The sequence below is a fragment of the Onychostruthus taczanowskii genome, unplaced genomic scaffold (assembly GCF_017590055.1).
Source record: "Onychostruthus taczanowskii isolate IOZ18803 unplaced genomic scaffold, ASM1759005v1 scaffold16, whole genome shotgun sequence".
In the NCBI taxonomy this organism is placed as follows: Eukaryota; Metazoa; Chordata; class Aves; order Passeriformes; family Passeridae; genus Onychostruthus; species Onychostruthus taczanowskii.
Genome location: NW_024498795.1, coordinates 8,559,941 through 8,586,207, shown reverse-complemented (window position 1 = coordinate 8,586,207; position 26,267 = coordinate 8,559,941). Strand labels below are relative to the sequence as shown.

The 26,267-nt window shown below is 38.8% G+C and overlaps 1 protein-coding gene across 4 annotated transcripts in view; it reads right to left on the bottom strand.

Annotated features, from left to right (window-relative positions):
* The window catches only part of MYOM1 (myomesin 1), a 72,046-nt gene that overhangs the window by 40,098 nt on the left and 5,681 nt on the right, over window positions 1-26,267 (bottom strand). For all 4 annotated transcript variants that reach the window (XM_041399424.1, XM_041399425.1, XM_041399426.1 and 1 more), the window contains exons 3-12: window positions 19,764-19,901; window positions 15,382-15,592; window positions 13,362-13,519; window positions 9,645-9,737; window positions 8,690-8,778; window positions 8,503-8,562; window positions 6,953-7,117; window positions 6,200-6,361; window positions 2,913-3,054; window positions 599-798 (exon numbers count right to left, since the gene is read on the bottom strand). In XM_041399424.1, the coding sequence (XP_041255358.1) occupies window positions 599-798; window positions 2,913-3,054; window positions 6,200-6,361; window positions 6,953-7,117; window positions 8,503-8,562; window positions 8,690-8,778; window positions 9,645-9,737; window positions 13,362-13,519; window positions 15,382-15,592; window positions 19,764-19,901 (1,418 nt within the window). The remainder of the gene's footprint in view (window positions 1-598; window positions 799-2,912; window positions 3,055-6,199; window positions 6,362-6,952; window positions 7,118-8,502; window positions 8,563-8,689; window positions 8,779-9,644; window positions 9,738-13,361; window positions 13,520-15,381; window positions 15,593-19,763; window positions 19,902-26,267) is intronic.

Sequence of the window (26,267 nt, the reverse complement as noted above, 5' to 3'; positions counted from 1 at the left end):
TAAAACTTCAGAAATATGTAGAAATAGATTTTGAATAGAAGTAGAAATTTATTTTAGGCACATGATTGTGCCATATGCATAGAGAGATGGGTTTGGAAGCAAAATGTCTGAGATGTTGTGAGGTCAGAAGAGAAATATCCTTGACTTGTAAAATGCTAACCTTTAATGTAGAGAGCCTGGGATTTGTTGGGCTGTCCTGGTGTTGTTCTGATGTTATTGCAAGACTTGGATTGTCACACGAGAACAGAAGTGGCCACCCTGGTCTGTGGCTCAGAGAGAGACTATTCACAGGATCTGTTCAGCTATTTTGTTGGCTGAACAAAAGCAAGACTCTCTAGGCAATTAAACTCTCCTGTGCCTTTCCCCCACCTTCCTGCAAGTTTGGAGCATAGCACTGCAGTCAGCCAAAGTCATTTCAGCAGATAGAACACTTAGTGCAAAAAGCACTGAGATGATTTCTTCTTGGCAAAGCCGTCGCCACAGGATATTTTTGCTTTGCATTGCTCCCTCTGGTGGGATTTTGAAGGCTTATGAGTTGATAGTAATACTTTTTTTTTTTCTTGAACCTCTCATGCAACCTGTAAAAAGCACATCTTACTTCTAAGCCTGGCTCTGTCTGCAGGATCCAGAGCAGCCACAGGCTCTGACACCCGGGACGGCAGGCTGACACCAGCCTTGTTCACAGCTCGGACTCGGAAAATATAGGAACGGCCTTCAATCAGACCAGTGACGGGAAAACGAGCAAACTTCACAGGATTCTCATTGCACTGGGTCCAGTGGGAGGTGCCAACCTCACACCTGAAAAATACAAACAGCAAGAGCAGGAAGGGAAAAACATGAACTCAGGGCACCCCCACGCCTTTGCAGCTTCACCATCTGTTCATGCTCGTTGCCTGGTCCGTACCAGTTTCCTCAGCAGAATTAGGTACTGGTGACATCAAAGCAGCTGCACCAAGGCATCAGGCTGAGGCACCAGCTGGGCATGCACTAAATCCCTCACAGCTGCAACCCTTCTTTCCTGAACTGAGAAAGGGATAAGAGCAGACTCACTTCACTGTTTGAACCCTCCAAAGTATGCTTAGGGAGGGTCAGCTTTAGCTTACTTGAAGGGGCAGGAAATACGCATCCCTTGCAGTTGCCAGAAGGACACTACTTCATCGCTCCTGCACAGTGCTGCACTGTACATCCCACAAGATGCTGGGCTTCATGGGGTGCAGAAACTCCCACTGTGAGTTCTGGGAGCAGCCCAGCACAGAGATAGCCGTGAATAGGGTTAAAGTCGGGCACTCAGTCAGGCCCTGCTTCAGAAACCAGACCACTGGGGCTGCCAAGGGAGCCTGCGGTGTGCTGGCTGCAGTCCCTACAATGACAGGACCCAGCGTGGTGCTGCTGCTCCCACACACCGTGTGCTGTGAAGCTTCACACGTATCAGGAGGCTGGTTTATGGCAGAAGGAAGATATGAGAGTAGCCACTTCAACTCAGCAGGGCAGGAGAAGCCTGTGGTGATGGCTTCCCTGTGTCCAGCAACATGGTCAACAGAAACATGACCTTTCAGCTTGGAAGAGACTATCTGGTGAGATATCTGCCAAAGAGAAGAGTACAGTCCCTTCCCATATTTCTTGGTACATGCAAGAATCTCTCCTGAGAATTGTTACCACCCCACTCAGAGTGGTTTTGTGGTTCTTGTGTCTGCTTGGGGTGAGGAATGCCCAAACTTTTCTTCTACCATTAGCACCAACCAGTCCTGCTGGCTCGTCCACAAGGCAGTTAGGGGCTACCCTGGCTGAATATTTGGGTCCCTAAATACCTTTAGTGGGATCCAACACTGGAGAGCAGTAACAGAGCTTTGAATTTGGGAGCAAATGCAGAATAAACAAGGTGAACACAACAGAAAAAGCAAAATGCCATTTCTCTTGCAATTACTCTTAGGGCTAAGATCCCTTAATAGCCTAGCTTTAACATGAGATATTATTGTTCAGAGTCTAGCCTTGATTTTGTTTAGGATTTTTCAATGAATATTAAAGTGCCATAGCTTACATATAGCAGAGCATTGTTACAGCAATGACTGGCACTCAAAAGTTATCAAAACAGTAAAGTTGTATTTGAGCGTTGCATTTATTTCACAAAGCAATACCCTCTTTTTACTGAGATATACTTTATGCATACTCAAAGGCATAATATAATGACATATTTCATATATATATATATATAAAAGTATATATGTATATATATATGTAAATGTTTGAGTGTTTTTTACATGCATTTGAATAATCCCAGAGGAACCTCATGTGATGGACTCTATTACCAAAATTCAAACAAATATTAACAGCATTGAAAATCACTGCAAGTCTCAAAATACTGACTTAATTTCTTAAATCAGAAGCTTCTAGCATCCTGCCACTGTGTATGAACATGGAGGGTTCATATTTTTAAAAATAATTTCCATGAAGCTTGTGAATCTACGAGCTTGAATAACAACAGCATTTGGGAGAGAAATCCAAGTCCCTTTGGGATAATATTTTGCTTTCTGGTGCATAGGAACTATTAGGAGAGAGGCAGGAAAGCCCTGGTACTGAAGGAGCCACAGCTGCCTGATGGAGAACTACCTAACACTACAAAATCCTGTGGCCCCTCATGCCTCAGAGGAAGCAGGCAGGGCTGAGCTGTGCAGATCTGGCAGAATCTTTTCTGTGCAATTAAATGAAGCAAGATGTGATTATTTCCATGAAAGGTAGATCAGGGCCAGCCAATCAAAAACAACAACAACAACAACAAAATCAGTTTTCTTCTGGCCAGCAACAAGAATGAAAATAATAAAACATGTTTTATCTCATGTTTTGCAATGTGCCTTTAGTTTTTTGAGTTGGAATGAGCAGTAATATGAGTTCTCCAGTCCAGCACAGTCACTGACCTGTCAATGAAATACCCAAGGATGGGGTTTCCTCCATCGACAGCGGGTTGCTTCCAGGAGACAATGACATAATCTTTGTTGGCATCTAAGCACTGCACATCTAGTGGTGCTCCAGGGGCTCCAGGGATTTCAGCATCAGCATCTATGAGGATGGAGAAATATGTCTGTAAATGTGAACCATAGTCCTTTCACAATTATTACTCTTGAAGGATCAAATTGTGTTCCTAGTGACTTCAAAAAAGTATTGCTTTTATATTGCTAGTGTTTTTCTAGGTTTTGGCTTTTCTTTGCAACATTTACAAATGTTTCATATGTTACAGCATACTGCGAATGTAATTCACCTAGACATTTTAAATAGAATTAGTACCATGCATTCTGGTTAGGTGCTGCAAGAGACACTGTTGAACTAAAAACTTGGCAGCCAGGCAATAGTTGAATTAAAAGTATTCACCCACTGGATATAACAATACTGAATTAAATATCTTATCTCTACTCATAGTTCTTCATTGTTTGATTCTGGTTGGCTGTGAACTGCAAAGGTTCCAAAACGTTCTGAAGTTTAATTATGTTACACACAGATTATCACTGTGGAATAGAACCTTCATAAGGATAAGTGTATTGTTCCTCTCAAGTGTTTATACAAATCTGAGGTTGCTGGTGTCAAAGGGCCTTGACTCCTGCATCAGCTTCTGGACATGTCTTATCTAAAGCTTTGAAAAATAGAGCATAATGCTGGGCACTGGGGAATTTTTACTGTTTACAAAGAGTCTAATTTGTGAGATGATGAAATCTTCATGTAGAGAAAAATAACCTTTGCAGCAAGATTCTGTGAAAGACTTTCAAATAAGAGATGTTGTTTCTCTGCAGAATGACATCAATTTGTACAATTGAGAGCTATTTCAAAAGAAGACCTAGGAGTTATATACCTGAATAAAAAATATTTGCTGATAAATATGAGTCATACATTCCATACAAATAAGAGTTCTCAAAAAGGTTTAATGTTTCAAGGCATCATGATTTTTACTTTCATTAAAAAATGCCTTATTAGAGAATGTAACATGCCTCATTAAGTAAAACAGTAGTCTTCCTAAAAAAAAAAAGAAAATCCCAGCAACACTTTGCAGTCTTCTTCTATAGTCAGAGTAACATCACATGTTGAAGCTGCACCAAAGTTGCCGAGTCCAGGTTCTAATTACAGGTAATGATGCATTTTTAAAAATGGTAGCATACAGAGTAAACCATCCAGTTAACATCACAGAATACTAAGAACATTAATAGTAACAACAAAATGTCTTGAGAGACCTCTTTTTGACAGGTTTTAATTGCCTGTATTTACCATTTGACAGAACGTGAGACAACAGTTTCTTTCCAAGACAGACTGGGAAACAGCTGGGAGAACCAGCACTGCTGATCAGCCTCTAGGAGGCTAGGATTTCATCCCTGATGGCTTGCTGACAAATGATGACCTGTAGCCATGGCAGAGGAGTCACACATGCTCTGGAAGCCCATCTGAACGTGTAACATTATGAGCCTCCCTTCCATTGATACACTGATTTCTGTGTGTGACACATAAAGACAGCTGCCCCAGCTTAAATACCAGAGCTGCCATTTAAATAGAAGTTGGCTACAGTTTAGGAGGAGCAATGAGGAATACAGTAGCCAACCAAGATTGTGGGGACCATTTAAACAGGAATGTAGAATATAATTGATGTAGATAGAATTTGGTAAACACACCTATTGGCTAGGAAAATACTCTACTGAAAGGGGTAGTGGGTTCAGTCAGGTCACACCTGTGTTGCCAGAAAATGTAATAGGATTGAGGGTGATCATTTATTTATATGGCAGCACGATGTACAACAAAAAAAAGAAAGACAAGTCCTATTTCTTGTCACAAAATCTCACTTCAATAGGCTCTTTCTTCAGGTGATGAAAACGTCTGCTTCAGTTGTATTTTCTGGGCAGGTTGTCATCTCACACAATTTTGCTGGACTTGGCAACAAGGAGCCATTCTGGGCATGGTCTCAGAGCCAAGAATTTCCAGAGCCTTTTCAATTAGCATTACACACTTCAGCTGCTTTTAGCAGCTGGGACAGATATAGAATCAACACACAACATGATAGCCATGACTCCTTTTAAAGAAATAATTCTTAATTGATATTCAGTGAAGTTTTTGATGGTACAAGCAAACAACATTCACAAAAAATTACATTTTAATTCTACTCTTCACTGCATTACTTCAGAGAATCACACAGTGGTTGAGATTGGCAGACAGGTCCAGGTACTGTCTAGTTTAGCCCCTGGCTCAAAGCAGAGTCAGGCAGAGCTGGTTGCCCAAGGCCATGTCAAATCAGGTTTTGAGTGTCTGCAAGGACTGGGACTCCACAGCCTGTCTGGGTAACCTGTACCAGAGCTACAGTGTCTTCTTTACTCCCCTCCATCACGTACACTTGGATAAACTCCTCCCATGATCTCTCTTTTCCGAGCTGAACAGTCACAGCTTTCTCAGCCTCTCCTCATATGAAAGATGCTCCAAGCCGTAAATCACCTCCACATCCCTTCAGAGGCCTCACTTCAGTGAGCCCATGTCTCTTTTGTATGGGGGATCTCAGAACTGGATCTAGCATTCTAGATGAGCCCCACCAGTGCTGAGTAGATGACAAAGATCCCCTCCTCAGCCTGCTGGCAATGCTTTTCCTAATGCAGCCCAGGATGCCACTGTCTTTGTGACAAGGGCACATGTTCCCCTTGGTCCACCTGGATCCTTCCTGAAAAGCACCACTCCAGATAGACACCAGCCTATTCTGCTGCATGAGATTATGTTTCTCCAGCTGCAGACCTTTACGTTTCCATTCCACTGTATATTTTCCTGCAGTGAGCATTAGAGAGAACCCCTCAAACTGAGAAGAAAATCTTGATAAAAATAGTGCAGTTTAGTTTGCAGTGGGATGGTTACAAAAAAGCATTTGTAACTTATTATGTGCATTTTTTCTCCTTATGACTGATGTTCAGCACTCTGAACATAATACCCTAAATTTCCTCCTGAGAATGTCAATGGAGTTTAGAAGTCTTCAGGCAGATGACACCAAAGCCTGACACATGCATGGATTTTTTCCAGAGATAATGACTGGAATGTACATTGCTAGAATTTATCAATAGAAAATAATTATTCTGTTGTGATGGGGGGTGAGAAGGATGGGGGGGAAGCACCTCAAATATCTGAGACTGATTTTGCCAATAAGTTTTTCCTCAGCTCTGTAGTGAGTTTTGTGCACAAGACAGTGTTTTACCTCGAACAAAGACATAACCACTGTACTCCTCATAGTACTCTCCCATCGCCACTCGGAGCGTGTAAAGACCTTCATCTTCCTTGTTTGCATGAGTCAGTGTCAGAGAAGCTCGCTCCCCGCTCCACTGCATCTGCACCCATTTGGATGGTGTGATAAGAACACCTAGGAATCAGAGAATTTCATGATGAGCACAAGCAGGATCTACTGAGGAATAGATTCTGAGTACAAAGAATATATTGGGATAGATTGGAAATACAAAGGAGACCACTCTTATCAGACAACATTCTGTCTTTGAAAACAGTCATAGATAACATCTAATTCTGCTCTTATGATAATTTTGTCTTTGATTTGAAAGCATTACTTCAGAAAGCAATAGTTTTTTATATTTTATCAGCTGTTGCAGAACACTGCAGCTACTTAAAAAAATATCTTGGTGTATAAATAAATAAATAGTAAAAGCTATATGAGCTCTATAAATGGGCCACATAGATGCTGGCTCTGATAAAAATGCTTCTAATTTATATTTTTTTTAAGAAACAAAAAAATCCCTAGAAGACTTTTTCATAGTGCTTTGTCAATTTTCTGTGGTTTCACATCTAAATGCTAAATTATGAAACAATTCTAGCTGAAAAAGAGAAAATATCATTGGAAAATCTGAGAAAGTGATGACCAAATCATAATGGTGACACAAGCTGAAATAAGTAAAGATTTACATGAAAGAAGTTTATATTTCTTCTTGTCAAACATTCTCACCATTTCTGTACCACTCAATGTCTGGTTTGAAGCGCTTGATATCAGGATTGATGACAACGGTGCAGCCCAGACTCATTGTTTCCCCTTCTCTCCCAAAGGCTACATCAAACTTGTCGACAAAGCTGATTTCAAACCTGGAAGCATAGCCATGAGGGGTAACAGCAACTGTAAAAGAGAAAAAAAAATATCTGGCTTTCTTTCCTTCTGTGACAAGTTTAGGAAGAAAAAGTACTCAGTGATTATGAATACAGTCACAGGTAAAGTTCAAAGTATAAATAGGAACAATATGTATATTAAGTCATCATCTTCAGAGGCAATTGGAGCATTGGATAACCCAAGTTCTTTCTATTGCAGAGAATCAACCATCCCTTCATTCATACAAGTTCTCACAGCTAATTAATTTTAGCAGGGAGGGGCTTCTGCAAAATTTAATTTCAGAATTTTCAAAATTTCTAATCCAATGTTTTATCATAAGGTTTGTTTTATAACTGAAAAATATTTCTATTTGTGATTAATTATTTGTTCAGGTCAAGTTGATCTTCAGCTTATATGGTTCTTCTCTTTCCCCATTTTAACTCCTTGCTCTATCTCAGAAAAGTCATGTGTCCACTCATCCTTTGTTTTTGTAAGCTAATAAGCTTTCGTGAGGGCTACTATTAATATAAAATGGTAGCCTGTTTCCATTCTTGTTCCTGAATACATCTTTTTGGATGCTGTGTGTCCCAAGTGGTGCAGTTTTTCAGACAGAACATCCTAAGTGCCTTTCACTTGTACTGTACATACACGGCAGAGGGGCTTCCATGCTTGTTTTGAAAACAGTTCAGCTGATAAAAAATAAGGTCACACTTTACTTTTACTCAACTAGCCTACACTGATAACTTTCCCTCTTCCTGTGATCAATGAATATATGCAAATCCTGACATTTCTTTCCCATAAAGAAGTGATGAATCCCAAATTTTATTTGAAATATATGAAAGTCTCATCTGTCAAACATTTCATGGGGTTCCTAGGGCACCTTCACCCACATGGCATGTGTGGGCGGATTGTCTTATCGTCATGGAAGCACGGATGCCAGATTGTTAAAAACTGAGGTTCTCAGGTAAAACAAACTACAGTTTTTACCTTGACATACCCCAAAATAGTCTAATTGAGTTCTGGATATGTAATTCTTTCCATGCATTTTCTGTTCATTTTCACATCTTATGAAACCACATAATCAGCAGATAACAATTAAGCCTACCTACTCAATGTAGGCACATGCTTCCCCATGGCATGTTTTACACATTGCAAAAGAGAAAGTGGCTCTCTTTGACAGGTTCTATTTCATAGTGAAGTGCAATATTAACAGGATATTTCTTATATAATCCAGCAGATGTAGAAGGCAATGTTGTTTCCTCCTGCTAATGAGGCTAACACCATCCCAAATTGTAAAGCTCCACACCCCTGTAGATCAGACCTGCTTCTTTTTAAAATAATATTACTAAATATTCTGCTTAATCATGATGTCACAACTATAAATGGAAGTTTCAAAGAAACATATTGTAACTTACATGGAGAGAGGGAAAGATTTCTAGCATGCAAAAGACTTGCATCAATTTCTCCTTTGTACCCTACACAGAAAAAGACAAAACCGTCACTACCACCAAGAGGCAAAGGCTCTGTGAGCCACAAAACCAAAACTGGCAATGTGCATCTTAATAAAAAAAAAAGCCTTGAAGGAAATATTTTGCAACCTACTCTTTACCACGAGGGAAGCATAAACCGAAACTTCTCCTTTAACATTCATAGCAGAGGCATGATACTGGGCAGTGTCGTCAAAGTCACATCTGAAATGATAAAAATGATTAGGCAGAGCACCCAGTCGCTCCTTGGTGTAGCCTCCCTGGTATTTTAGATTAAGAAAACCCTCAGAAATCTGAGTAAAATCTATTAAGCAGAAGCTTGGGAGACAGACACGCTGGACACTGGACTGATTGTAGCCATTAGGTTTTTTTTAGTGTTAAACCCCAGTGTTTGAAATAAATCTCTTTTCTTTTGAAATAAGTCTTTTTTCAAATATCACTTAGAGATTTGAAATTGGGAATACAGCATAAGTAGAAAAAATTATCTTATAATGTTCATTGCTTCTACGAAGAGATGCCTAACATGGAACTTGCAGGAACGGTAGGTTTCATAAAATATTTTCAAAGGGCACGTTACAGTAAAAAAACTGTCAAATCCAGGTTGTTGTTGACTAGGACTTACACTTTCAATATTTTTAATGCAAAGGGTGTGAAAAAATTTCCCTTTTGGAAGATGAGTACTATTAAAGATCTTTCTTGTATATAAGTGAGGACATCTCAGTTCTTTTCCTCATTTCAGCAAGAATTGTGAACTTTGCTATATTTGAAAAACAGTTAGTTCACATATTTTCACATGTTTAATTGTACTCATCAAGCAGACAGATGGAAAAAGTAATCATAGTTGCCCTACTTTTCTGACTCTGCCATAAATAGAATATCCAGATAAATATTCCAGATAGATAATCCAGACAAATAACTCAGGTAAATTGCATGTCCTCAGTTGATATCCCTGATATTACCTGACTTGATATCTCTTACATCCCCAAGTGGTATGTTCACATTTTGCAGCTCTCATTCTATAGCAACATTTCAGCTAAAGCTCTTTGTTAAATTATTTAATATTTCCTTACTCGGTAATCTCCAGGGAGTGCAGCCCATATCGACTTTGAATGATATACTTGCCAGGGTGAGCCTGTACATCAATGGGCACATTATTCTTGTACCTATGGAAAAGCAAAGAAGCAGTATGTCACAAAGACAAGTCATTCCATACTTTAAAAGGTCAGGTGCATGATATTTGAAGTAGAACATCAGTAGAACATCATCATTTCTCTTTGATAAACGCTAGTCTAACTCTCTGGGAAGACATTACATATCTCTGGAAGTGTAACCTTTCTCTCTTTTTCTTTGACCTGCCCCAGGTGGATTTTATTCTCAAATAAAAAGAAGAAAATAGTCTTGAGTGGGATGAAAATCAGCTCATATTACCACGAACTTCATGTTGCCATTTGTAAAAGAAAGGAGAAGTCACATGAGCAACATCTCAGAGTTTTGTAAATGGCAAATAAAAATTTTGTAGCCTCTTTACCTACCAGTTATCATAAACATTTTGCTTGGTTTGCATATTTGACCTACTTTTAAAACCTTTATATACACTAAAAAATGTCATGTAGAAAGTTAACTTTTTTTGTTTATTTCCAACTCAACAGGGTTAGACTGGAATACACTATAAGTGTTTTCTGGCATAGATATATCTTCAGGTAGGAAAAGTTTACTGTTCAAAATTCCCAGTTGTCCTGGTTTGAAGGAATGAATAAACCAGTGCTGTGAGCTGGTACCACCAATTTCAGAATTTATACAAACACCTTGAGACTCTCATAGTGGAAGAACAGTGGTGCATGATAAATTCTTCCTCTTCAGTTGCTCCATAAAATGTCACTCATTCTGGATAATACGCAGTGTAACCAAGTAAATGTCTGAATCCTGTCTTATGCCAGCACTGGAAATATAGAAAAAACTGGCAATAGAAGTCTAATAAATAAATAAATTGCACTCTGAATTGTATTCAGTACATTTGGGATTGATTTGAGGTCCATAAAGAAAAAATGTTTCCTGAGTGTCTTACTTTACATAGCTTCTTCCCTGTTCTTCACAAGGTGTATATACATAAAGTGAAACGATAAAGGATGACAGATAAAAGTATCTTCACCTTTTACTCTGATGTAGCTTAAATAAATCTTTCTTCTCACAACAGATAACCAGAAAAATAAGTTTGTGTCTTCATTTCAGATTTTATATTTTAAACCTTTCATGATTTTCAGTCAGGAAAGGGAACTGGTCTGGTGTCAGTGACTTGCCCCACTTCACCAAACAAATCAGTAATTAATGATTTTATTTTCACCAAGAATATTATCAGTTGACTATGTCTCAAGATGAAGCCATATCCACAATAAATCTGAGAACTGACTTTCAGCACCATCAGCATTGTACAATAAAGACTATTTCCCTGACTACAAATACTTGGGCATAGCAACACACTGAGAGTTTTCCAAGCACTTAAGTAAGGACCATAAACCCTAATGCTTTTTATCCTCATCTTCCTCTCAGCAAAATGTCTATGAAAAGGGACTCAATGCAGGGCAGCACTCTCTATTCTATATCAATTTGCAGAGATGCCTGACCTCATTACTCTATTATCCTGGCTTAGGCAGTGAATAATACATGAATCCAGCAAGAGTAATACATTCACCACCACTATTCACCTTATCTGTGAGCTGGTGCCCCCCAGACTGAACTGCCTGGGAACATCAGGGCATCTTTATATTACTTCTAGTGTGTAAAATATTTTAGGAAATAGAATAATGTCATCAGTTCTTAATATTTTCCAGGGCATATGAAATTATGTAAACAGGACTTAACTCCACAGTATCTTTAAATTTTCTCCAAAGGGCTGGGCAACTCTTGGATCCTATGGCAGCAAAGTTGTTTGGTAGCACGAGGTGCTGTGCAGAAACAAACTTTTACTGGGTCATGCCAGCAGTAAGAAGACTTTCACCTCTTTTGTCTTCACTATCAGGTTAGTAAAAAGTAATTGATTCAATTTTTGTTTATTTATATTTGTCTATAGAAAGAATAGGACTCGTGTTAGAAGGACCACTTGTTATTTCTGGAAATGCAAATTCCAAAGCAGCCAAGTCATTAGCTAATGTGGGACTGCAACCTCTCACTGTCATTAGGCACTGATAATTTATGCTTTCTGCTACTGGTTTCAAATGTCCTGGGTTTTCCATATGCTTTTTTTTCCCAGGGGAGTCAGAACAGCTGCATCAGGCAGGCTTTCTTTAGAGAAAGTCCATAAAGCTTTATAGTTTTTCAGGCACAGCATGAAAAGGTCTTCATTGCTTATAGAAAGAATGACTGTTTGCAATATTTTACTGACATTTTGTTAGAAAGGCTGAATGAAAGCTGACAGATCCAGGTCAGCACTGTTCTATATCTTAGAGCAAAGACACCTGCTGAAAGGATGTGATCTCTTTTTGTTTGTTTGGTTTTTTTTTTCTTCCATTAGTAGCCTGTGGCAAACTGAAATCCCTTTGGAATTCAGATGTACAGTAAAATGATGTATTAATTTCCACCATCCACATTTAGCACTTAGATGAAAGGCTGGTTCACAGCGAGAGCAAAGACAGACAGCTGAAGGCTCAGTTTAACCATGTCAGGTCTGGGGGATAAGGTGAATCTCAACCCAAGTGAAAATGACCGAGCTCTTGAATTCTTGGGTAGTATTCAGGTTACAGAGCTGGATTACAGCCATGAGCATAGCTGACCATCACTTATATCCAACTGAGACCAGATCTGAAGGGCTTGTCTGGAATCCTCTCCAGGTGGAATGTGAACACAGGGCACTTGTAACCCTTACAGGACAGGAAGACTGTGTCCATGCAGAGCCTGGCTGTCAGAGTCCCAGGAGAGAGATCAGTGACTTTGTGGACTCAGCTCTGGCCTATTAATATACCTCTTAATAGCAATTTTTGACAAGCCCTGACATCAAGGTTTTCAAGACCTAAAAAAATGTAGAGTCCCTTAAGCAATTCAAGCAGCAAATTGCAATATATGATTATTACATAACATTATGATATAGTAGATGTTTCCCTTCCAACTCAGCATATTCTGTGATTCTGTACAATTTTCCAATACTTCCAAAGTTTTCATCTTACTTGGATGGTTCCAAAGTCCTGACTTTGGATGGTACCTGAAGTCACTGACTCCAAACACTGTCCATGTGTCTGCTATGAACACATCATCATTACTGAGATTTCACAGCATCATCAAGGGATTTCTGTTCATGGAGATTTGGCACTGAACTGCTCAGCTGCCAAAAAGTTTGCCCTTGATCAAAGCCTGCTTTAATGCTTCAGTGACATTAGTGTCATTTGTAGAACTAAACCCAAGTATTTGGAAAATATTATCAAAGATAGTATGATAAATTAAACGGCTATTTTTCCCTAATCATCGACAGAAGGAATATATTTGATGTCTCTACCAAATAAAAAAAAGTCTATTTATTTCTAGTGCTGTTACACAAATATTTTAAATATCATTATATTAGTTAATTCACTATAATAATTATATAATTATTTGTGTTGTTATTATTATTACTTCATATTAATATTTTGCTCTTTTTCTGTACAATGTGACTTGAAAGGTGTTTGACAGGCCTGCCATCAGTACGTGATTTTTTTTTTTTTAATTTAACTTATTTCTTTCCAGAAAAATGACTACATTTACTGAGATTACTTCAGATTCTGGTTAAGTGGTGACTTTCAGTGCCAGGGATACAAACTTACCATGTAACACGGGGTTCTGGCCAGCCAGCCACAGAACAATTAAATCTAACATTTTCCTTTTCCCAGATAGTGTGGGAACGAGGCTCAATGATAAACTCAGGAGGATGTAAGAGTTTATCTTGATTCAACTTTCTATGGAATGCCTGAGTCTCTTCTAGCTGGAAAAGAAACATTTTATTATAGACTTGATTATAGCAGCAGTTAGAAGTGCAAATTATTAATACCAAACCAAACCAAACCAAGAAACCCCAAACCAAACAAAAAAAAAAAAAAAAAAAAAAAAAAAAAAAAAAAAAAAGAAAGAGAAAGGCAAACCCCCATGCAATTGTTTTCTTAAACATCCAGACACACTTAATGTATTTATCTCACCTGAACACAGAAAATAAAGTTTTCATTTTCCAGAAGTTCTCCTTCCAAAATAACTAGATTTGATTTTACAGGGTTTTTCCCCTCAAAACTATTCTAACTAAAATAATATTCCGTATTTAATTACTTGTTTATTATTTTAAATACAGAGTGGAGGTGAAATAGGCCTGAAACTCAGATGTCTTCTGTAATTGTTCTGATGCAAGGCTCTCTATGCCTAAGTCATCTCTGACAGAACTACTTTCAAACCTTTCCTCCTGACAGGATCTTTCATCCTCCCAAGGAGAATGGTTCAGCTGGTTCAACTGCTTGACTATCCACAGAGCTGGAAAAAAACCTCATAATATGGTATAAATCTTGCTTTCTGCAAATTAAATGATTTCTTTTCTGCCCTAACTTTGAAATATATGGAGAATTACAGGTCCCTGTATTCAGGTTATTAAATGAGGACTTTTATAAGCAGGGCAATACCAGTTTTCCCTACAATGGTTTCTCAGTACTGGACAGGTTCTATTTGTCCTCAGCATTCATCAAACAGTGACTGCTCTTTATCATAGACCCATCAGATTCCAACATAACTAAACAACTGCTCCTTATGTGTTACTGATAATGCTCTAGATTAGTATTTGTTTTTATACAGCTGTCATTAAATTGACTGACCTTTTATAACTCTCAGATCCTGAGGTACTTCTACGTAGCCAGGCATTCCTCATTTACTTTTCTTTCTGTGTGTAGTAATTCCCATTGGTTCCTATGCAATTTCACCCTCACTGTTTCTCAATTTTTTGAGATGATTTTTTACTTTTTTACCTTGTCTTTGAAAGTGTTTACACCCTTTCCAACCCTATGTTATAAGGATATTTTATAAGCATATTGCCAATTCTTCTGCTCAAAACAATAAATAATAAAATATAGTAATAGTATAGTGTAGTGTAGTATAGTATAGTAATATAAGTAGTATAGTAATAGAAATAAAGTAATATATTTGCTATACGAAACATATTTGCATTTATGTGTCCTGTCTGGTCACCACAGATTTGTAATTATGCTCTGAGAATTATTTTTTGAGAAGCTGGACAATAATGCACACAATTAGAGATTCAGTTCCAGATTTCTTCTCTAATTTATACCAAATTTTTCCCGAATTCTGTCCTAATTTATACCCAATGTTTAAAACTCTGGAGTGAACACTTTGGACAAGCCATAAAAGTCCAGAAATTACCCATTCACCTACTTATGAGCAAGATATTTCAGGGGGACATATATATATATATATATATAGCCACATTTATTCTCTGCCCAGCAGCTGCCTAATCTTCCAGGTGAAGGATGCTGTGCCATTCAAATAGGAGTGGGCATGACCAAAGAGCCTTCCCTGGTCCCCTCCTCAGTTCTTTTCTCTCAGCACAGCAGAAGCACTCCTGGTGTCTGCCTGGGACACAGTGCCTCTCTCCTTTTCCATTTGATACCTATACAACAAGACTTTTAAGTAGTTCAAGAGATTTCCATCGAAAATATTTAGGTTTATTACTTCCATTATTGTGATTGCCCATGGAGTAAATCAGGGCACTGGTGTGCTAGGCACCTTACAAACACCAAACAAAAAAAGGCTAATTTTCTTTTCCAGCCTAAGTATTAATTTATAATCTTTTACCGTTTTCTTCATGGCTACACGTTCAGCAGACTCCCGGATCGCCACTTTCCTTGATTTTTTTTCGTGATGTTCCTCTTCAGAAGTTGTCTTGGCCACCTTGCTGACACTAACTCCTTCCCCTGTGGCAAAAAGGTTCCTCTTGGCAACATATGCGGCACTTTCTTTAATTCTCTCTTCTTCGGTGTCTGTGATGCCACTGATATTCACTTGTCTGAAAGAATTTTTAGAAAGCAGAATCCCATTAGAAATGATGAGAACATGCTCCGTTTCTACTTGCTACAAAATCAGCCACTACAGTGGCCAACACCCTTCTGCCACAACACTCATACGTATTCAAAGGAGAAACATGGAAGGGATTCTGCAGAAAGACTGTGTATTTCACTATCCAAAGTCATGGCCATGTTCAGGGCCTCTCCCTCTAAATATGCCACACACATTTTCAGTTTAAACATTATCCTGCTGTGGCTTTTCATCTCCAGCACTATAAAGATGAGTGTGAAGCACAACCACAGACCTTCAAGGTATTAACTTACAGCTGCAGTGTTTGTAACAGCATTGCCAAGGGGGCAAGAGATAATTGTAGCTGTATAACAATCAATGTCCTCACTCATTAATTATTAACACCCCTCCCCATCCCACCCTATATAACTGTAGACAACAATTCTCCATCCTATATCGCTATATATGCTATATAATTTATATATGCTATATAAATTCCATCCTATATTATCTTTCAGGAAGATAACTATGGATTTTCTTTCCTCTTCAGGCTTTGTACAGAGGTGAGACATAAAGTACTCTCAGTGGGTGCAATCCTGCTTCCACTCTCACATGTGGAGGTACCTTTGAAACCATATTGTTTTGGCACTGCCAGAACATTAGCTGCTGTAGTGGTGCATGCACAATGAGAGTTCCTTGACTTAAGAAGAAGCATCAATATCCTCCTGCTGAATTTAGTTACTTTAGGGGAACATTAGATAGCACACTGAAAACAAATTTGGTTTAAGTTCTCATTAAGTGCCATCTTGCAAGCACTATAGAAACATCACCTCTGTTTCTAGATTGCACTCAAGCACAGCCTCTCTTTTATTATAAAACACTTAGTACTACTACTACAAAGCAAAAAATAGAAGGAAGAAATTTTTTCTGTTTTTTTTTTTTTTAAGATTGCCAATATTATGCATCTGACAGCACATCTCAATACCAAAAAAAAAAAAAAAAAAAAAAAAAAAAAAAAAAAAAAATTCATTTAAGCTCAGAATTAAGTGTCCAGCCCCTTATATATGAAGTCAATTTGGTGAGATGCAAGGCAGTCAAGCAGTGGAATGCTGTAAACTTAATTACTTTTAACAACTGCTGAAAACACTAAAAATCTTACTTAACAGCATAGAGCTTTGATCACCCTCAAACTCAACTTCCTGTGTTTCAGTCTGCTTTAAGAGGATGATCTTTAATAAATCAGTGGGATGATAGACTCCCTCCACTGAGGCACACCAGCTGTCTCCATAAATATCACCTGAAGCTGCAGATATAGGGAAGAGATTTTTAAAAACAATTTTGAAAAAAATCAGTATAATGCATATGAATATAGCTTTCTACATTCATTTTAAATGAATCCATGACATTTTTCTTCAAAGGCAAACTGATATTATTTCCTCCTTAATTACATTAGTTAAGATCTCAGCAACTTCACAGTATGGACTGGTTCCTCAAGACATTAAGCATCTTTTGGGAGCTGATGAATATCCTCTGACTAAAATAGAACTCATCCTAGTCATCTGCAGTTGTAATCCCCAGATGCTTTTGATCAACAGTATTAAATATTTTGGTTTTCTAATAATTTCTCCCTGTTATAATCTTCCCAGATCAAAGAGAAACCTGTTCCCTGAAACGACAAATGCACTAAACCAGCAAACTGTACCATTTAAGAGCAGATTTTACAGTCAAGTCTCAAGGGTTTCAGTAGAAAATAATTTTCAAACAGATCCAACCCCAAATAGCACAGGCAAAATATAATTTTAAGGGTATTTGCCATCTACAGTCCTTTGGCATAGGCTTATTAGTGATTGCAAATAGTTCCATGAGCCACATTCAGCAACTTCAGCACTTATGGCATTACATCAAGCTCTGGGTGTTTTACTGTCTAAAATACTGCCTGGCTGTCCACAATTTTCTCTTGCAACGATTAGCCCAGGTATTTAAAAGGTGTTTGAAAGGATCAGTTGCTAAGTGAATAATCTGAGCAAAGTATTTTTCTACAGCAGAATCTCAGGCTTCTGAAGCAGAGCTAAATAATGGAAATGGTGACACATCGCTGAAGGTCACCCAGCTCCAAGAAACCCACAGAGAGATGACCTTTATAAATAACTATTCCTTTTAACAGCTCTCTGCCCATGGGAAACAACACATCAATTTCACTGGGGAATTTGGGAATGACATATAGCATGCACAAGGTTCAATGGGCTTCAGCTGTTATCTTTTAAACAAAAATAAATATCTGAGAGGAATGTGGCATGCAACTTCCACAGTCCTGGCATGTGGTCATGAGCATGATGCCAACAGTGAAAAGCCTAAACCAGATACCATTTCATGCCATGTTGAGTTGAGCACTATACAGTCATCATATGCTCTTTTTAACTAATATAAAAAATTTTAAAAATCCCCAAACAAAATTTAAAAATTTTGTGTCATTTCAGTGGCAGAAAAGCACACACAGCTTTCTGAATTGCCATAAGCAAAAAGTAAGATTGACACAAAAAAAACCCCAAAAAACCAAAAAAACCCCAATGATGTAAGAATTTTACAGTACCTTTTAATGTAGGATCCCAAACAGGACACCAAAATATTTTACAGACACAAATAAATGAAGCTACACATAGTCACATTGAATTAGATATTACTGTATGCATTAGAAAATTTTTTAAAAATTAATTTTTTCTTAATATTTGTTAAAATGTTAACATGATGTGCTAAGATCACAGAGGCCTGTAAAAAAGCTAAGTACTAATCAATAGTTGTGTTTTTCAACTATTGACCAGTACTAAAAATTTTACTTGTGTAGACTCAACATACAATAAAAAGGAAGGATATTTGTGCATGGGAGACAGATGATGGGGAGCTGCAAATCTGCTGCATAAGTATAAACAGTGGCTCAGATGCAAAAGTAGTGAGAAGCCTTGAGAATATGTTATCTCAAGTTTTGTATGGGACTGTCAAATTTTTATGTGTTTCTATCATAGAAGATACAGATGAAACTCCAAAGCAATTTTTTAAAAAGTCAGCAGTGGTTTTTTTTATGTTGGTTGGATCAAAGAGCAGTGAAATCAACACAGGAATATACAAGGGGTGAGAAAAAAATTACTCTGAGATAGTGGGAGGGAGTTAATAAAAAAAACCCCTACTGTTCTCATCACAAAAGCATCGCAAATGTTCAAAAGGCCAGAGCAACAACATCCTCGCAGACAAGCTGGAACTCAGTTCACATGAAACCACAAGTTTGGGTATAAAGCAGAAGTGCTTTTGGGTGTTGGTGAAGCAGTAGACAGAAAAGCACTGGCTCCCGGAAACAGCTTGGATGTGTCCCCTGAAAAATGCTGTGCTGCAGAGGAAAGACAAGTTGAAGGGAGGTTTCTGCTCAACTGCAGGTGGGCAAAAATTTTTTTCCTGGCCTCTGACCAAGAGCAAGTTTTCCACACTACACCCCAGTATGTATTAATCTGAACACGTGACTATGCTGGAGCTGCTGGAGACTCCTACTAAAATCACCATGCCATACCCCAAAAAGGGCAGGGGAGTCTCTTTGCTGATGTTGGTTCTGGCTTCCACATAAAGTTCACATTCAGCTTTACTGAGAACACTGCTGCAGTAAGATGTATTACATCAGTAGTAACCATGCAATAAATACCACCAACACGTGAGATCAGTATGAATCATTACAATGGATTTGAGAAAGCATTTGGTTTCCCCGTGCCAGGACAAGATATTAGCACGTTGTTTCATTGTTTCTATGTTTAATACTGGGTAAGAGAGATTTGATTACAGAACAAGTTTTCAAACCAAAAGAATAAGCTAAATAATGTGGACAACATGCTTGCCAGGTTCTCAATAGGCAGAGTTCTAATTATATTTTCATTTCATAGAAAGTGGCCCTGACAATGTGTTCAAAACAAAGTCCAGACACGTAGGTTCATTTGTCCTGGCTCTGGATGAACAATGTCCAATTTCCTGCCAGTCAGTTTACTTCTCTTTTTCTCACTCATATGAAGTGCAAACTATCACCATAAGATCCATGAGTGTAAAGACAGATTAATGGATTTGTTATTTTATAATTTGTTAATAAAATGTCAGAAATAAGATACCAAAGAAAATTAAAATAAACATACCGTCCTGTGAATATGGGCACTGAGTAGTCTAAGGCTTCATTTTCTTTGTCCTCTGATATCAAACTCTGTTTTGCTCTCTTTGCTTTGGGACTCATCTTATAGGACTGATCTTCTATCATTAAGTTGGAATTTTTCAGTCTGAAATAAAAATTATATTGTTAAAATCAGGAAAACAGCTGTTAAGAAGCACTCAAAAATACAATTAAAGTACTACAACTTTTGGCTGTCTTGTTTTGTAATCAAGAACTTATAATTTTTAATAGCCGTAGTTTCAGAGTTATTAAACACATAACTAAGTGTACTTTTGACAATCTCACCATTACAAACATATCACTTATGCCCCTTGATATTAAATCTAAATAGATAGAGTAAGCAATATACCTGGTAGCAATGTACTTTTAACAGTTTTTGGGCTGGGACTTGGAAAGATCATTTAAGTCTCTCTGCAGAATTGTAAGGCACCGCATTGCTCAGAAACCAGTGTTGCCATTCCCACTGCTCTCCCATCCCTCTCCAGTGGGAAGAGAAGAGTTGGGTGAATTAGCAGCATTTAACATAGAACAGATAAATGGAGGATGACTGAAAAGGAGGAAGAGCTTCCCCCCCCACACCCCGTCCTCACCAGCCTGGGAAGGATTCCGAAGAGCATGAAGCATATTTGAGGCAATCACTTTAGGTTAATTTTTAGCATAGATACAAACTGTGTAAACAAAGCTCAAAACACCTGGTCCTTCTTTGCCAAAGCAACACATCTCTAATTGCCATAGCTATGGAATATGCTAATTATTTGTCAGTGTTTAATAAATCCCCAACATGCCTATTCACCTGTCTTGCAACATCACCACAGAAAATCACGTGTGACTCTGCTTCTGGTCTGGGGATTTGTCTACACAGCTATGAGCTCCCAGCTTACATGTGCAGATACAGGAGCAGAATGATGGTTTCTCAGCAAGCCTTGTTAGCCCTGACATGTGCCTCTGTCAGGGATAGCCTGCTTCCCACACCCTGGATACCTTAGCTGGTGTCTCCACACAGCACGCTGTACACATATATCAAAACCCATGCTAACACTGGGCCCCTGGGAATGTTACATATGCATAATGTAATATAATATTATAGCCTTGGGCTAATGTTTTCCTTAGGCTGTATCCCTGCAAAAGTACCACCACCAACACAAGATGAGTGCTTACTTTCCAAAATGTGTGCTAGTAATCTATCTACTGAGACTGTGTGTGAGATGACACAGGATCACTTTCATTCTCCTGTCCTCCCTTCCTTCATTGCTTTGTGTCCATCCCTTTGAGTTGGACACTGAGTTCTCTCCCTACCCAGCTCCTGTTAAATCAATCTCCCATTCTCTAGCTCTCTGTCTTAATGTAATTCCCCTGTGCTCTCCAGGGCCACCATCACCAAGCCTCAGCACTTCTGCCAAGAGACAGTACAGGGGGTAAAAGCAACCATGCACGCCTTCTCCTTCCTTCCTCCTCTCCCTGTAACCTGGTTTCCACACTAAAGAAGGCAGAGTCAGTGAGGGACTGTGGCACACACCACAGGACGAGGGCCAAGGGTTTTCCATGTCAGGCACCACTGGGTCAGCTAAGGCACAGACCACATCTACAGGAGAGAGATGCTGTGGGCTCTGGGTTTTGACACCAGGCACTGCCCAGGACAGCCAGGGATGGAGTACAAGAGAGGCAGATCCAGCATTTTGAAATGGGGTGTGCAGTGGCCTTACTCCTGGGCTGGACAATGATGTGGTGCAATCACTACAGCAAACCACAAATGCACTGGGAGAACTCCTCAAATAAGGGATGAGAAACATCAAAGGCAAACTATTTTCATTACTTTTCTTAATTGAACTAGAGCCTGTAAGGAGCTGCAGATCTTTACTTAGCAGGTGACTTTTATTCCTGTCCTATTTAAAAATGGGTCACACCTGGAATTTTGACTCTGACCGCCATTAGATTTCCTCAGAGCTTTAGGATGAACATGTTAGGAGGCCACTTCATTCCTGGTAGTTTCTAGATCAAGAAGGATCACAGTACCAATTGAACTTCAGTTAAAATGTCTAGAAGTTTTTATTTTCATAAATGTAGTTCAAATGTGGTGAAAATTTCAGCTCAGGCATTTACAGCACTGTTAAATCCAGACAACACATTATTCCTAAAGGAGAGTTTGGCCTTGCAGTCAGTTTAGTTTTCATTTAAGGTCCAGATTACACATTCATTCAGGGAATTAATGGGAAGAATATACAGCAGTTCCCATCACTCCCTGCTAGCCATTTTGTTGATATCTTTTCTGTATGGGATTTCCTATCTTTCATTAATATCTCTCTAAAACTATTTGAAAAGGCAAGAATAAATTGCTACAGGTTCTGTTTGTTTGGAGGCTGTTTTTCACTCAAACACTCCACGTGTTTGAAACTGAATATCTCACCTTTATGACCATACCAGAGCACTCAGCTGATGTTTTCAGAGGGATACCTACAGTCACTCCAAAATGTTCTTTAGAATTGCACTGCATAAACCAAGAGATTAGATTAATAAATTTGAAGCAGCAGAAAATGTTTCTACTTTCTAAACTCCATCATTTGCTTCTGTTCTGGCAGAGCTAGATGGAGGCTAGGAGAAACACATATCAAATGGAGCTCTTTGCTTGAGAGAATAGGTTAAACACTATTCTATCATGAGGTTTATTTCCCTGTTTTCCTGTGTTCTCACTATTTCTTCCTGTGCAACACAAAATCCTGCCTAAAACCATTATTTAGGCGGCCCAAAGCAGGACTCTGTTTCTTGAACCAGATTCTAAAATCTTGCCCTTTATTTTAAAACGTTCCAACCTTTTACCTGATATGTGGAACAGAATCTCCCCAGACGAGCAAGAGCAGGGTATCAGTGCTCTCTAGTTTCATAGGGAGGAACAGTACCATGACCTTTTAACATCTTTCAGCCTCATTTGATATGCCCAGCTAGCATATGTATATTTTTTTTCCAGGTCAGATATTATCTGTACAGGTTTATCAAGGTTTGTGACCTAAGCCTACTGTTCTTACTTCAGGGTGGATTCCAGCATGTTAAAATGTCAATGCCAGCATTTTCCTAGTTTTTCATTAGTGTTGTAAAACACACAGGCATTGTTCTGTAGAGATGTAAAAAACAGATGCTATTAACTTTTCCCTCTAACCTAAAGAGGAGTTAAAGAAAACACTGTGCAAGGCATCTACAGCTCCCAGACAGATTCTTTGTTCTGTCTTGATATCTTATTCTCAGACAAAAAATATGTGGCACTGCCCTTGTTTCTGTGCCTGAAGGGACAGGTTTCCCACACTGCCCAAAGAGAGTCTGCAGCCATTGGATGTAGAAATGTATTCTGGAAGCAGACCACAACACCCCATTCTTTAGTTATTTCACTCCTGCAAGAAAAGGCAGACATAAGCTCTTTTATACCTCTAAAAAACCCATGTATCTTGTCCTAGCAGAAAGAGGCAATGGTATACACAATGGTTGCACCAGCTGTACCTGCTGGAGAAGCTCCATTAGCAACAAAGCCTTGTCCGGGCTCTCTTTTTAGCTCTGTTTCTTTCCTAATATGCAGTATTTTAATTTACTGTAAATAGGAGATAGAGGATTGGCAAGCCCAGTTATAGGAAAGGAAAAAAAAATATTTTCAGCAAATATCTCTTTAAATTCAGCCTCTAAAAATGAGAAATGCTCTCTGGTAACTATATTAATTTTAAGTTGCTGACAGGTTTGTCACAAGCCCAGGCAACATTGCTGGCAATATTCCCTAACACAGCTTCCACAACAATTTTATTTGAAGGGGAATTGTTTCCACATAGCAGGTCTCATTAAAACAATTTCCACGCTTGGGTATGACATCTGGCAGCCAGCTTCTTAACCCTCACCTATAATAAACCAAAGGATGAGCAGCGCCAGGATCATGGTCTTCTAATGTTTCTGGAAGTGTACTATTTACTCAGCCTTGTTCTGATCCTGGTTACAGTGTTGCTCAGAAGAGCATTAGCTCTCACTGTCAGCCTAATTAATGGCAAGTTGGAAAGGCATTTTTCCTCTCTTTGCTTGGTACACCTGAATTACACCATGTCCTCTTTGCTGTTTTGCCTGACCTGCAAAATACATGCAAATGCCTGAGCCACACCAGTAACTTCTGTTTTCCCTCTAAGCAGGTGTCTAGCCCTTCCAGTGGCAGATAATCTGCCTGTGACACAATGGGATTATTGATACTGCTAGACAAGAGAACAACACATAGAAAAGCAGTGAAAGTTTGAGCAAAGGCAAATCAGTGAGCTTCCACAAAAAAGAGTTAAGTGAGTTTAATCCAGCAGCCCTGTTTGACAGCCCTGTAGTTCTGTAAGCAGCTTTGGCAGATCTGACTCAAATCTTCTCAGAAGCACACAGGGGATGGAGCACTGCTGTGGAAGAAGGACAAAGGAGCCAGGTTTCCCACAGGAGCCAACCTGTCCATGCTGGCAGCCCCCAAGGACTGGATGGGGAAGAGGATGGGTGGCCACAGCATCAGCTTGTGGGAGACATACATCCCTCACCTGTACAGAGTCTAAAGGAAAGCAGCACATGTCACTTTTCCTGCCTCTGCTAAAGCCAAAGAAGAAATGCTTGGCTAGAGACAGCGCCACAAGCTGGTGGGGAGGGCTGGGTGTGAAGAGGCAAGCACTCCATGGTGAGATGCCCTTTCTTTTGGGAGCCCAGAAGTTTGCACCTCTGGTCAACTGCAACCAGCAGAGCTGCAAGCTTCCATACTTGCTCTTGATTTTGCCAGTTTTCATTTTGCTCCCTGTACTTCCTCAAGCTGTTGTGGGGTGAAGAAGACTTGAAATGTGGGGGACAGGCCACTTGCACAGGGAAAAATTTTCATCCTCCTGAAAAGTCAAGCTGTGGCTCCTTCAAACCGCCTGTGTTCACACCCTGGGAATGTTTTCCACTCAAGTGAGACCTCAATACCATAGAACTGGGTCCAGGTCAAGGTCTTGCAGGTTACCTAGTTCCTAGTCCTTCTCCACTGCTTTCCCCATGATAAATTCCTCACATAGCACCAACTGCATGTCAACACCAATGCTTCATGAACTCTTTCCTGTACTGTGACTACAAAAAAGGATGAGACTTAAATTTTGCAACAACTATACATTTACCAGAAGCTACTTTAGATGAAAATAAGAAGTAACCTGAATAAAAACATAATATTTGAGTTTTCCTGTTGGGCTTAATGGTGTTTATCTGCAAAACTATATCCATTATTCATATATCTATATTTGGTGGCAATACTCACTGATATGGAATCATCAACTGTTAGCTGAAAAATTTTGTCTGGGTTTGGATTTGTATGTCCATTCTTGTTTCAAGCAAACACTCTATAGTTCAGGTCATTTAGATAGAGCATTTCAACCTTTTCTACTTCTAGAAAATTGGAAGAATTTGAAGACTTTCTTTTTTTTTTTTCTCTCCTACACCATTCTTTTCATATGGATGAAAACAGAAAGTCTGATTTTCCTAATTTATTTGAGTAACACTTGTTGTCTCCATATTACCCCTTGAAGTATATTGGGTTATCTGGGAAAGACAGTACAAATTTGGCAAGAATTCCTTCAAATCTGAACTACACTTAACTGTAGATTTGCATTACTTTCTCCTCTTGCAAATTGCAGAAATATGGGCTGCAAAAAAGAAATAAATACCAACATAGAGGCTATATTAACCATAAATCCAAATTAAATACTGAGTTTTTAATTCAGAAATATTTTCTCTGTGTTAATTAAGTTTTGTGTAAGAGAGCTTGGAATCTCATGTATTTAATCTCCAGATTCTTTGTCTTAGGTAGCAGCAATGAATTTTCTCCAGTACAATGACAGGATCACAGAAATTAAGAAGTTGCAGCCAAGACATTCTTATCTGAACAATCTATTGGCAAGTCTTGTACTACAGAGTATTATATATACAAATATACTACTTTAAATCAAAAGCAAATCCTCAGTAAATGTTTTAAATTCTCTCTCAGCTAAGCAATTCTATTTATTTCAGTAAACTCTTTAAGAGTTATTCTTAATGAGAACACACAGGTTTCAGAAGAAACTTGTGTGACAGCTGAAGTGCTTGTAAGCAGGACTCAGAAACAGGTTTTTTTAACAATCATTTTTCACAACTTGAAGTTCTTTTTTTATGAGAACCTTTTCTTCAAGAAGAAGCAAGCTTTGGGTTAGGGTCAGCAACGGAGTGCAGGCACAGCTGCATTGCTGCAGAAATTTGGGGTAGCTTCCCTTACCCAGAACCCTTTGGAAGCATAATCCTCAGTTCCAGCACCTCCAGTTTTCTTCCCTCCACCAGCAGATTATAAATGAGATTCTCACTGCCTTCTCAGTGATAAATTATCTGCACAAGTAAAACTGTTTCAACAGCAAAGCCTGGATATGACCCAGTCTAAGACAATCAGCTACAGAATCATAAAATCATTACAACCTCTAAGATCATCAGG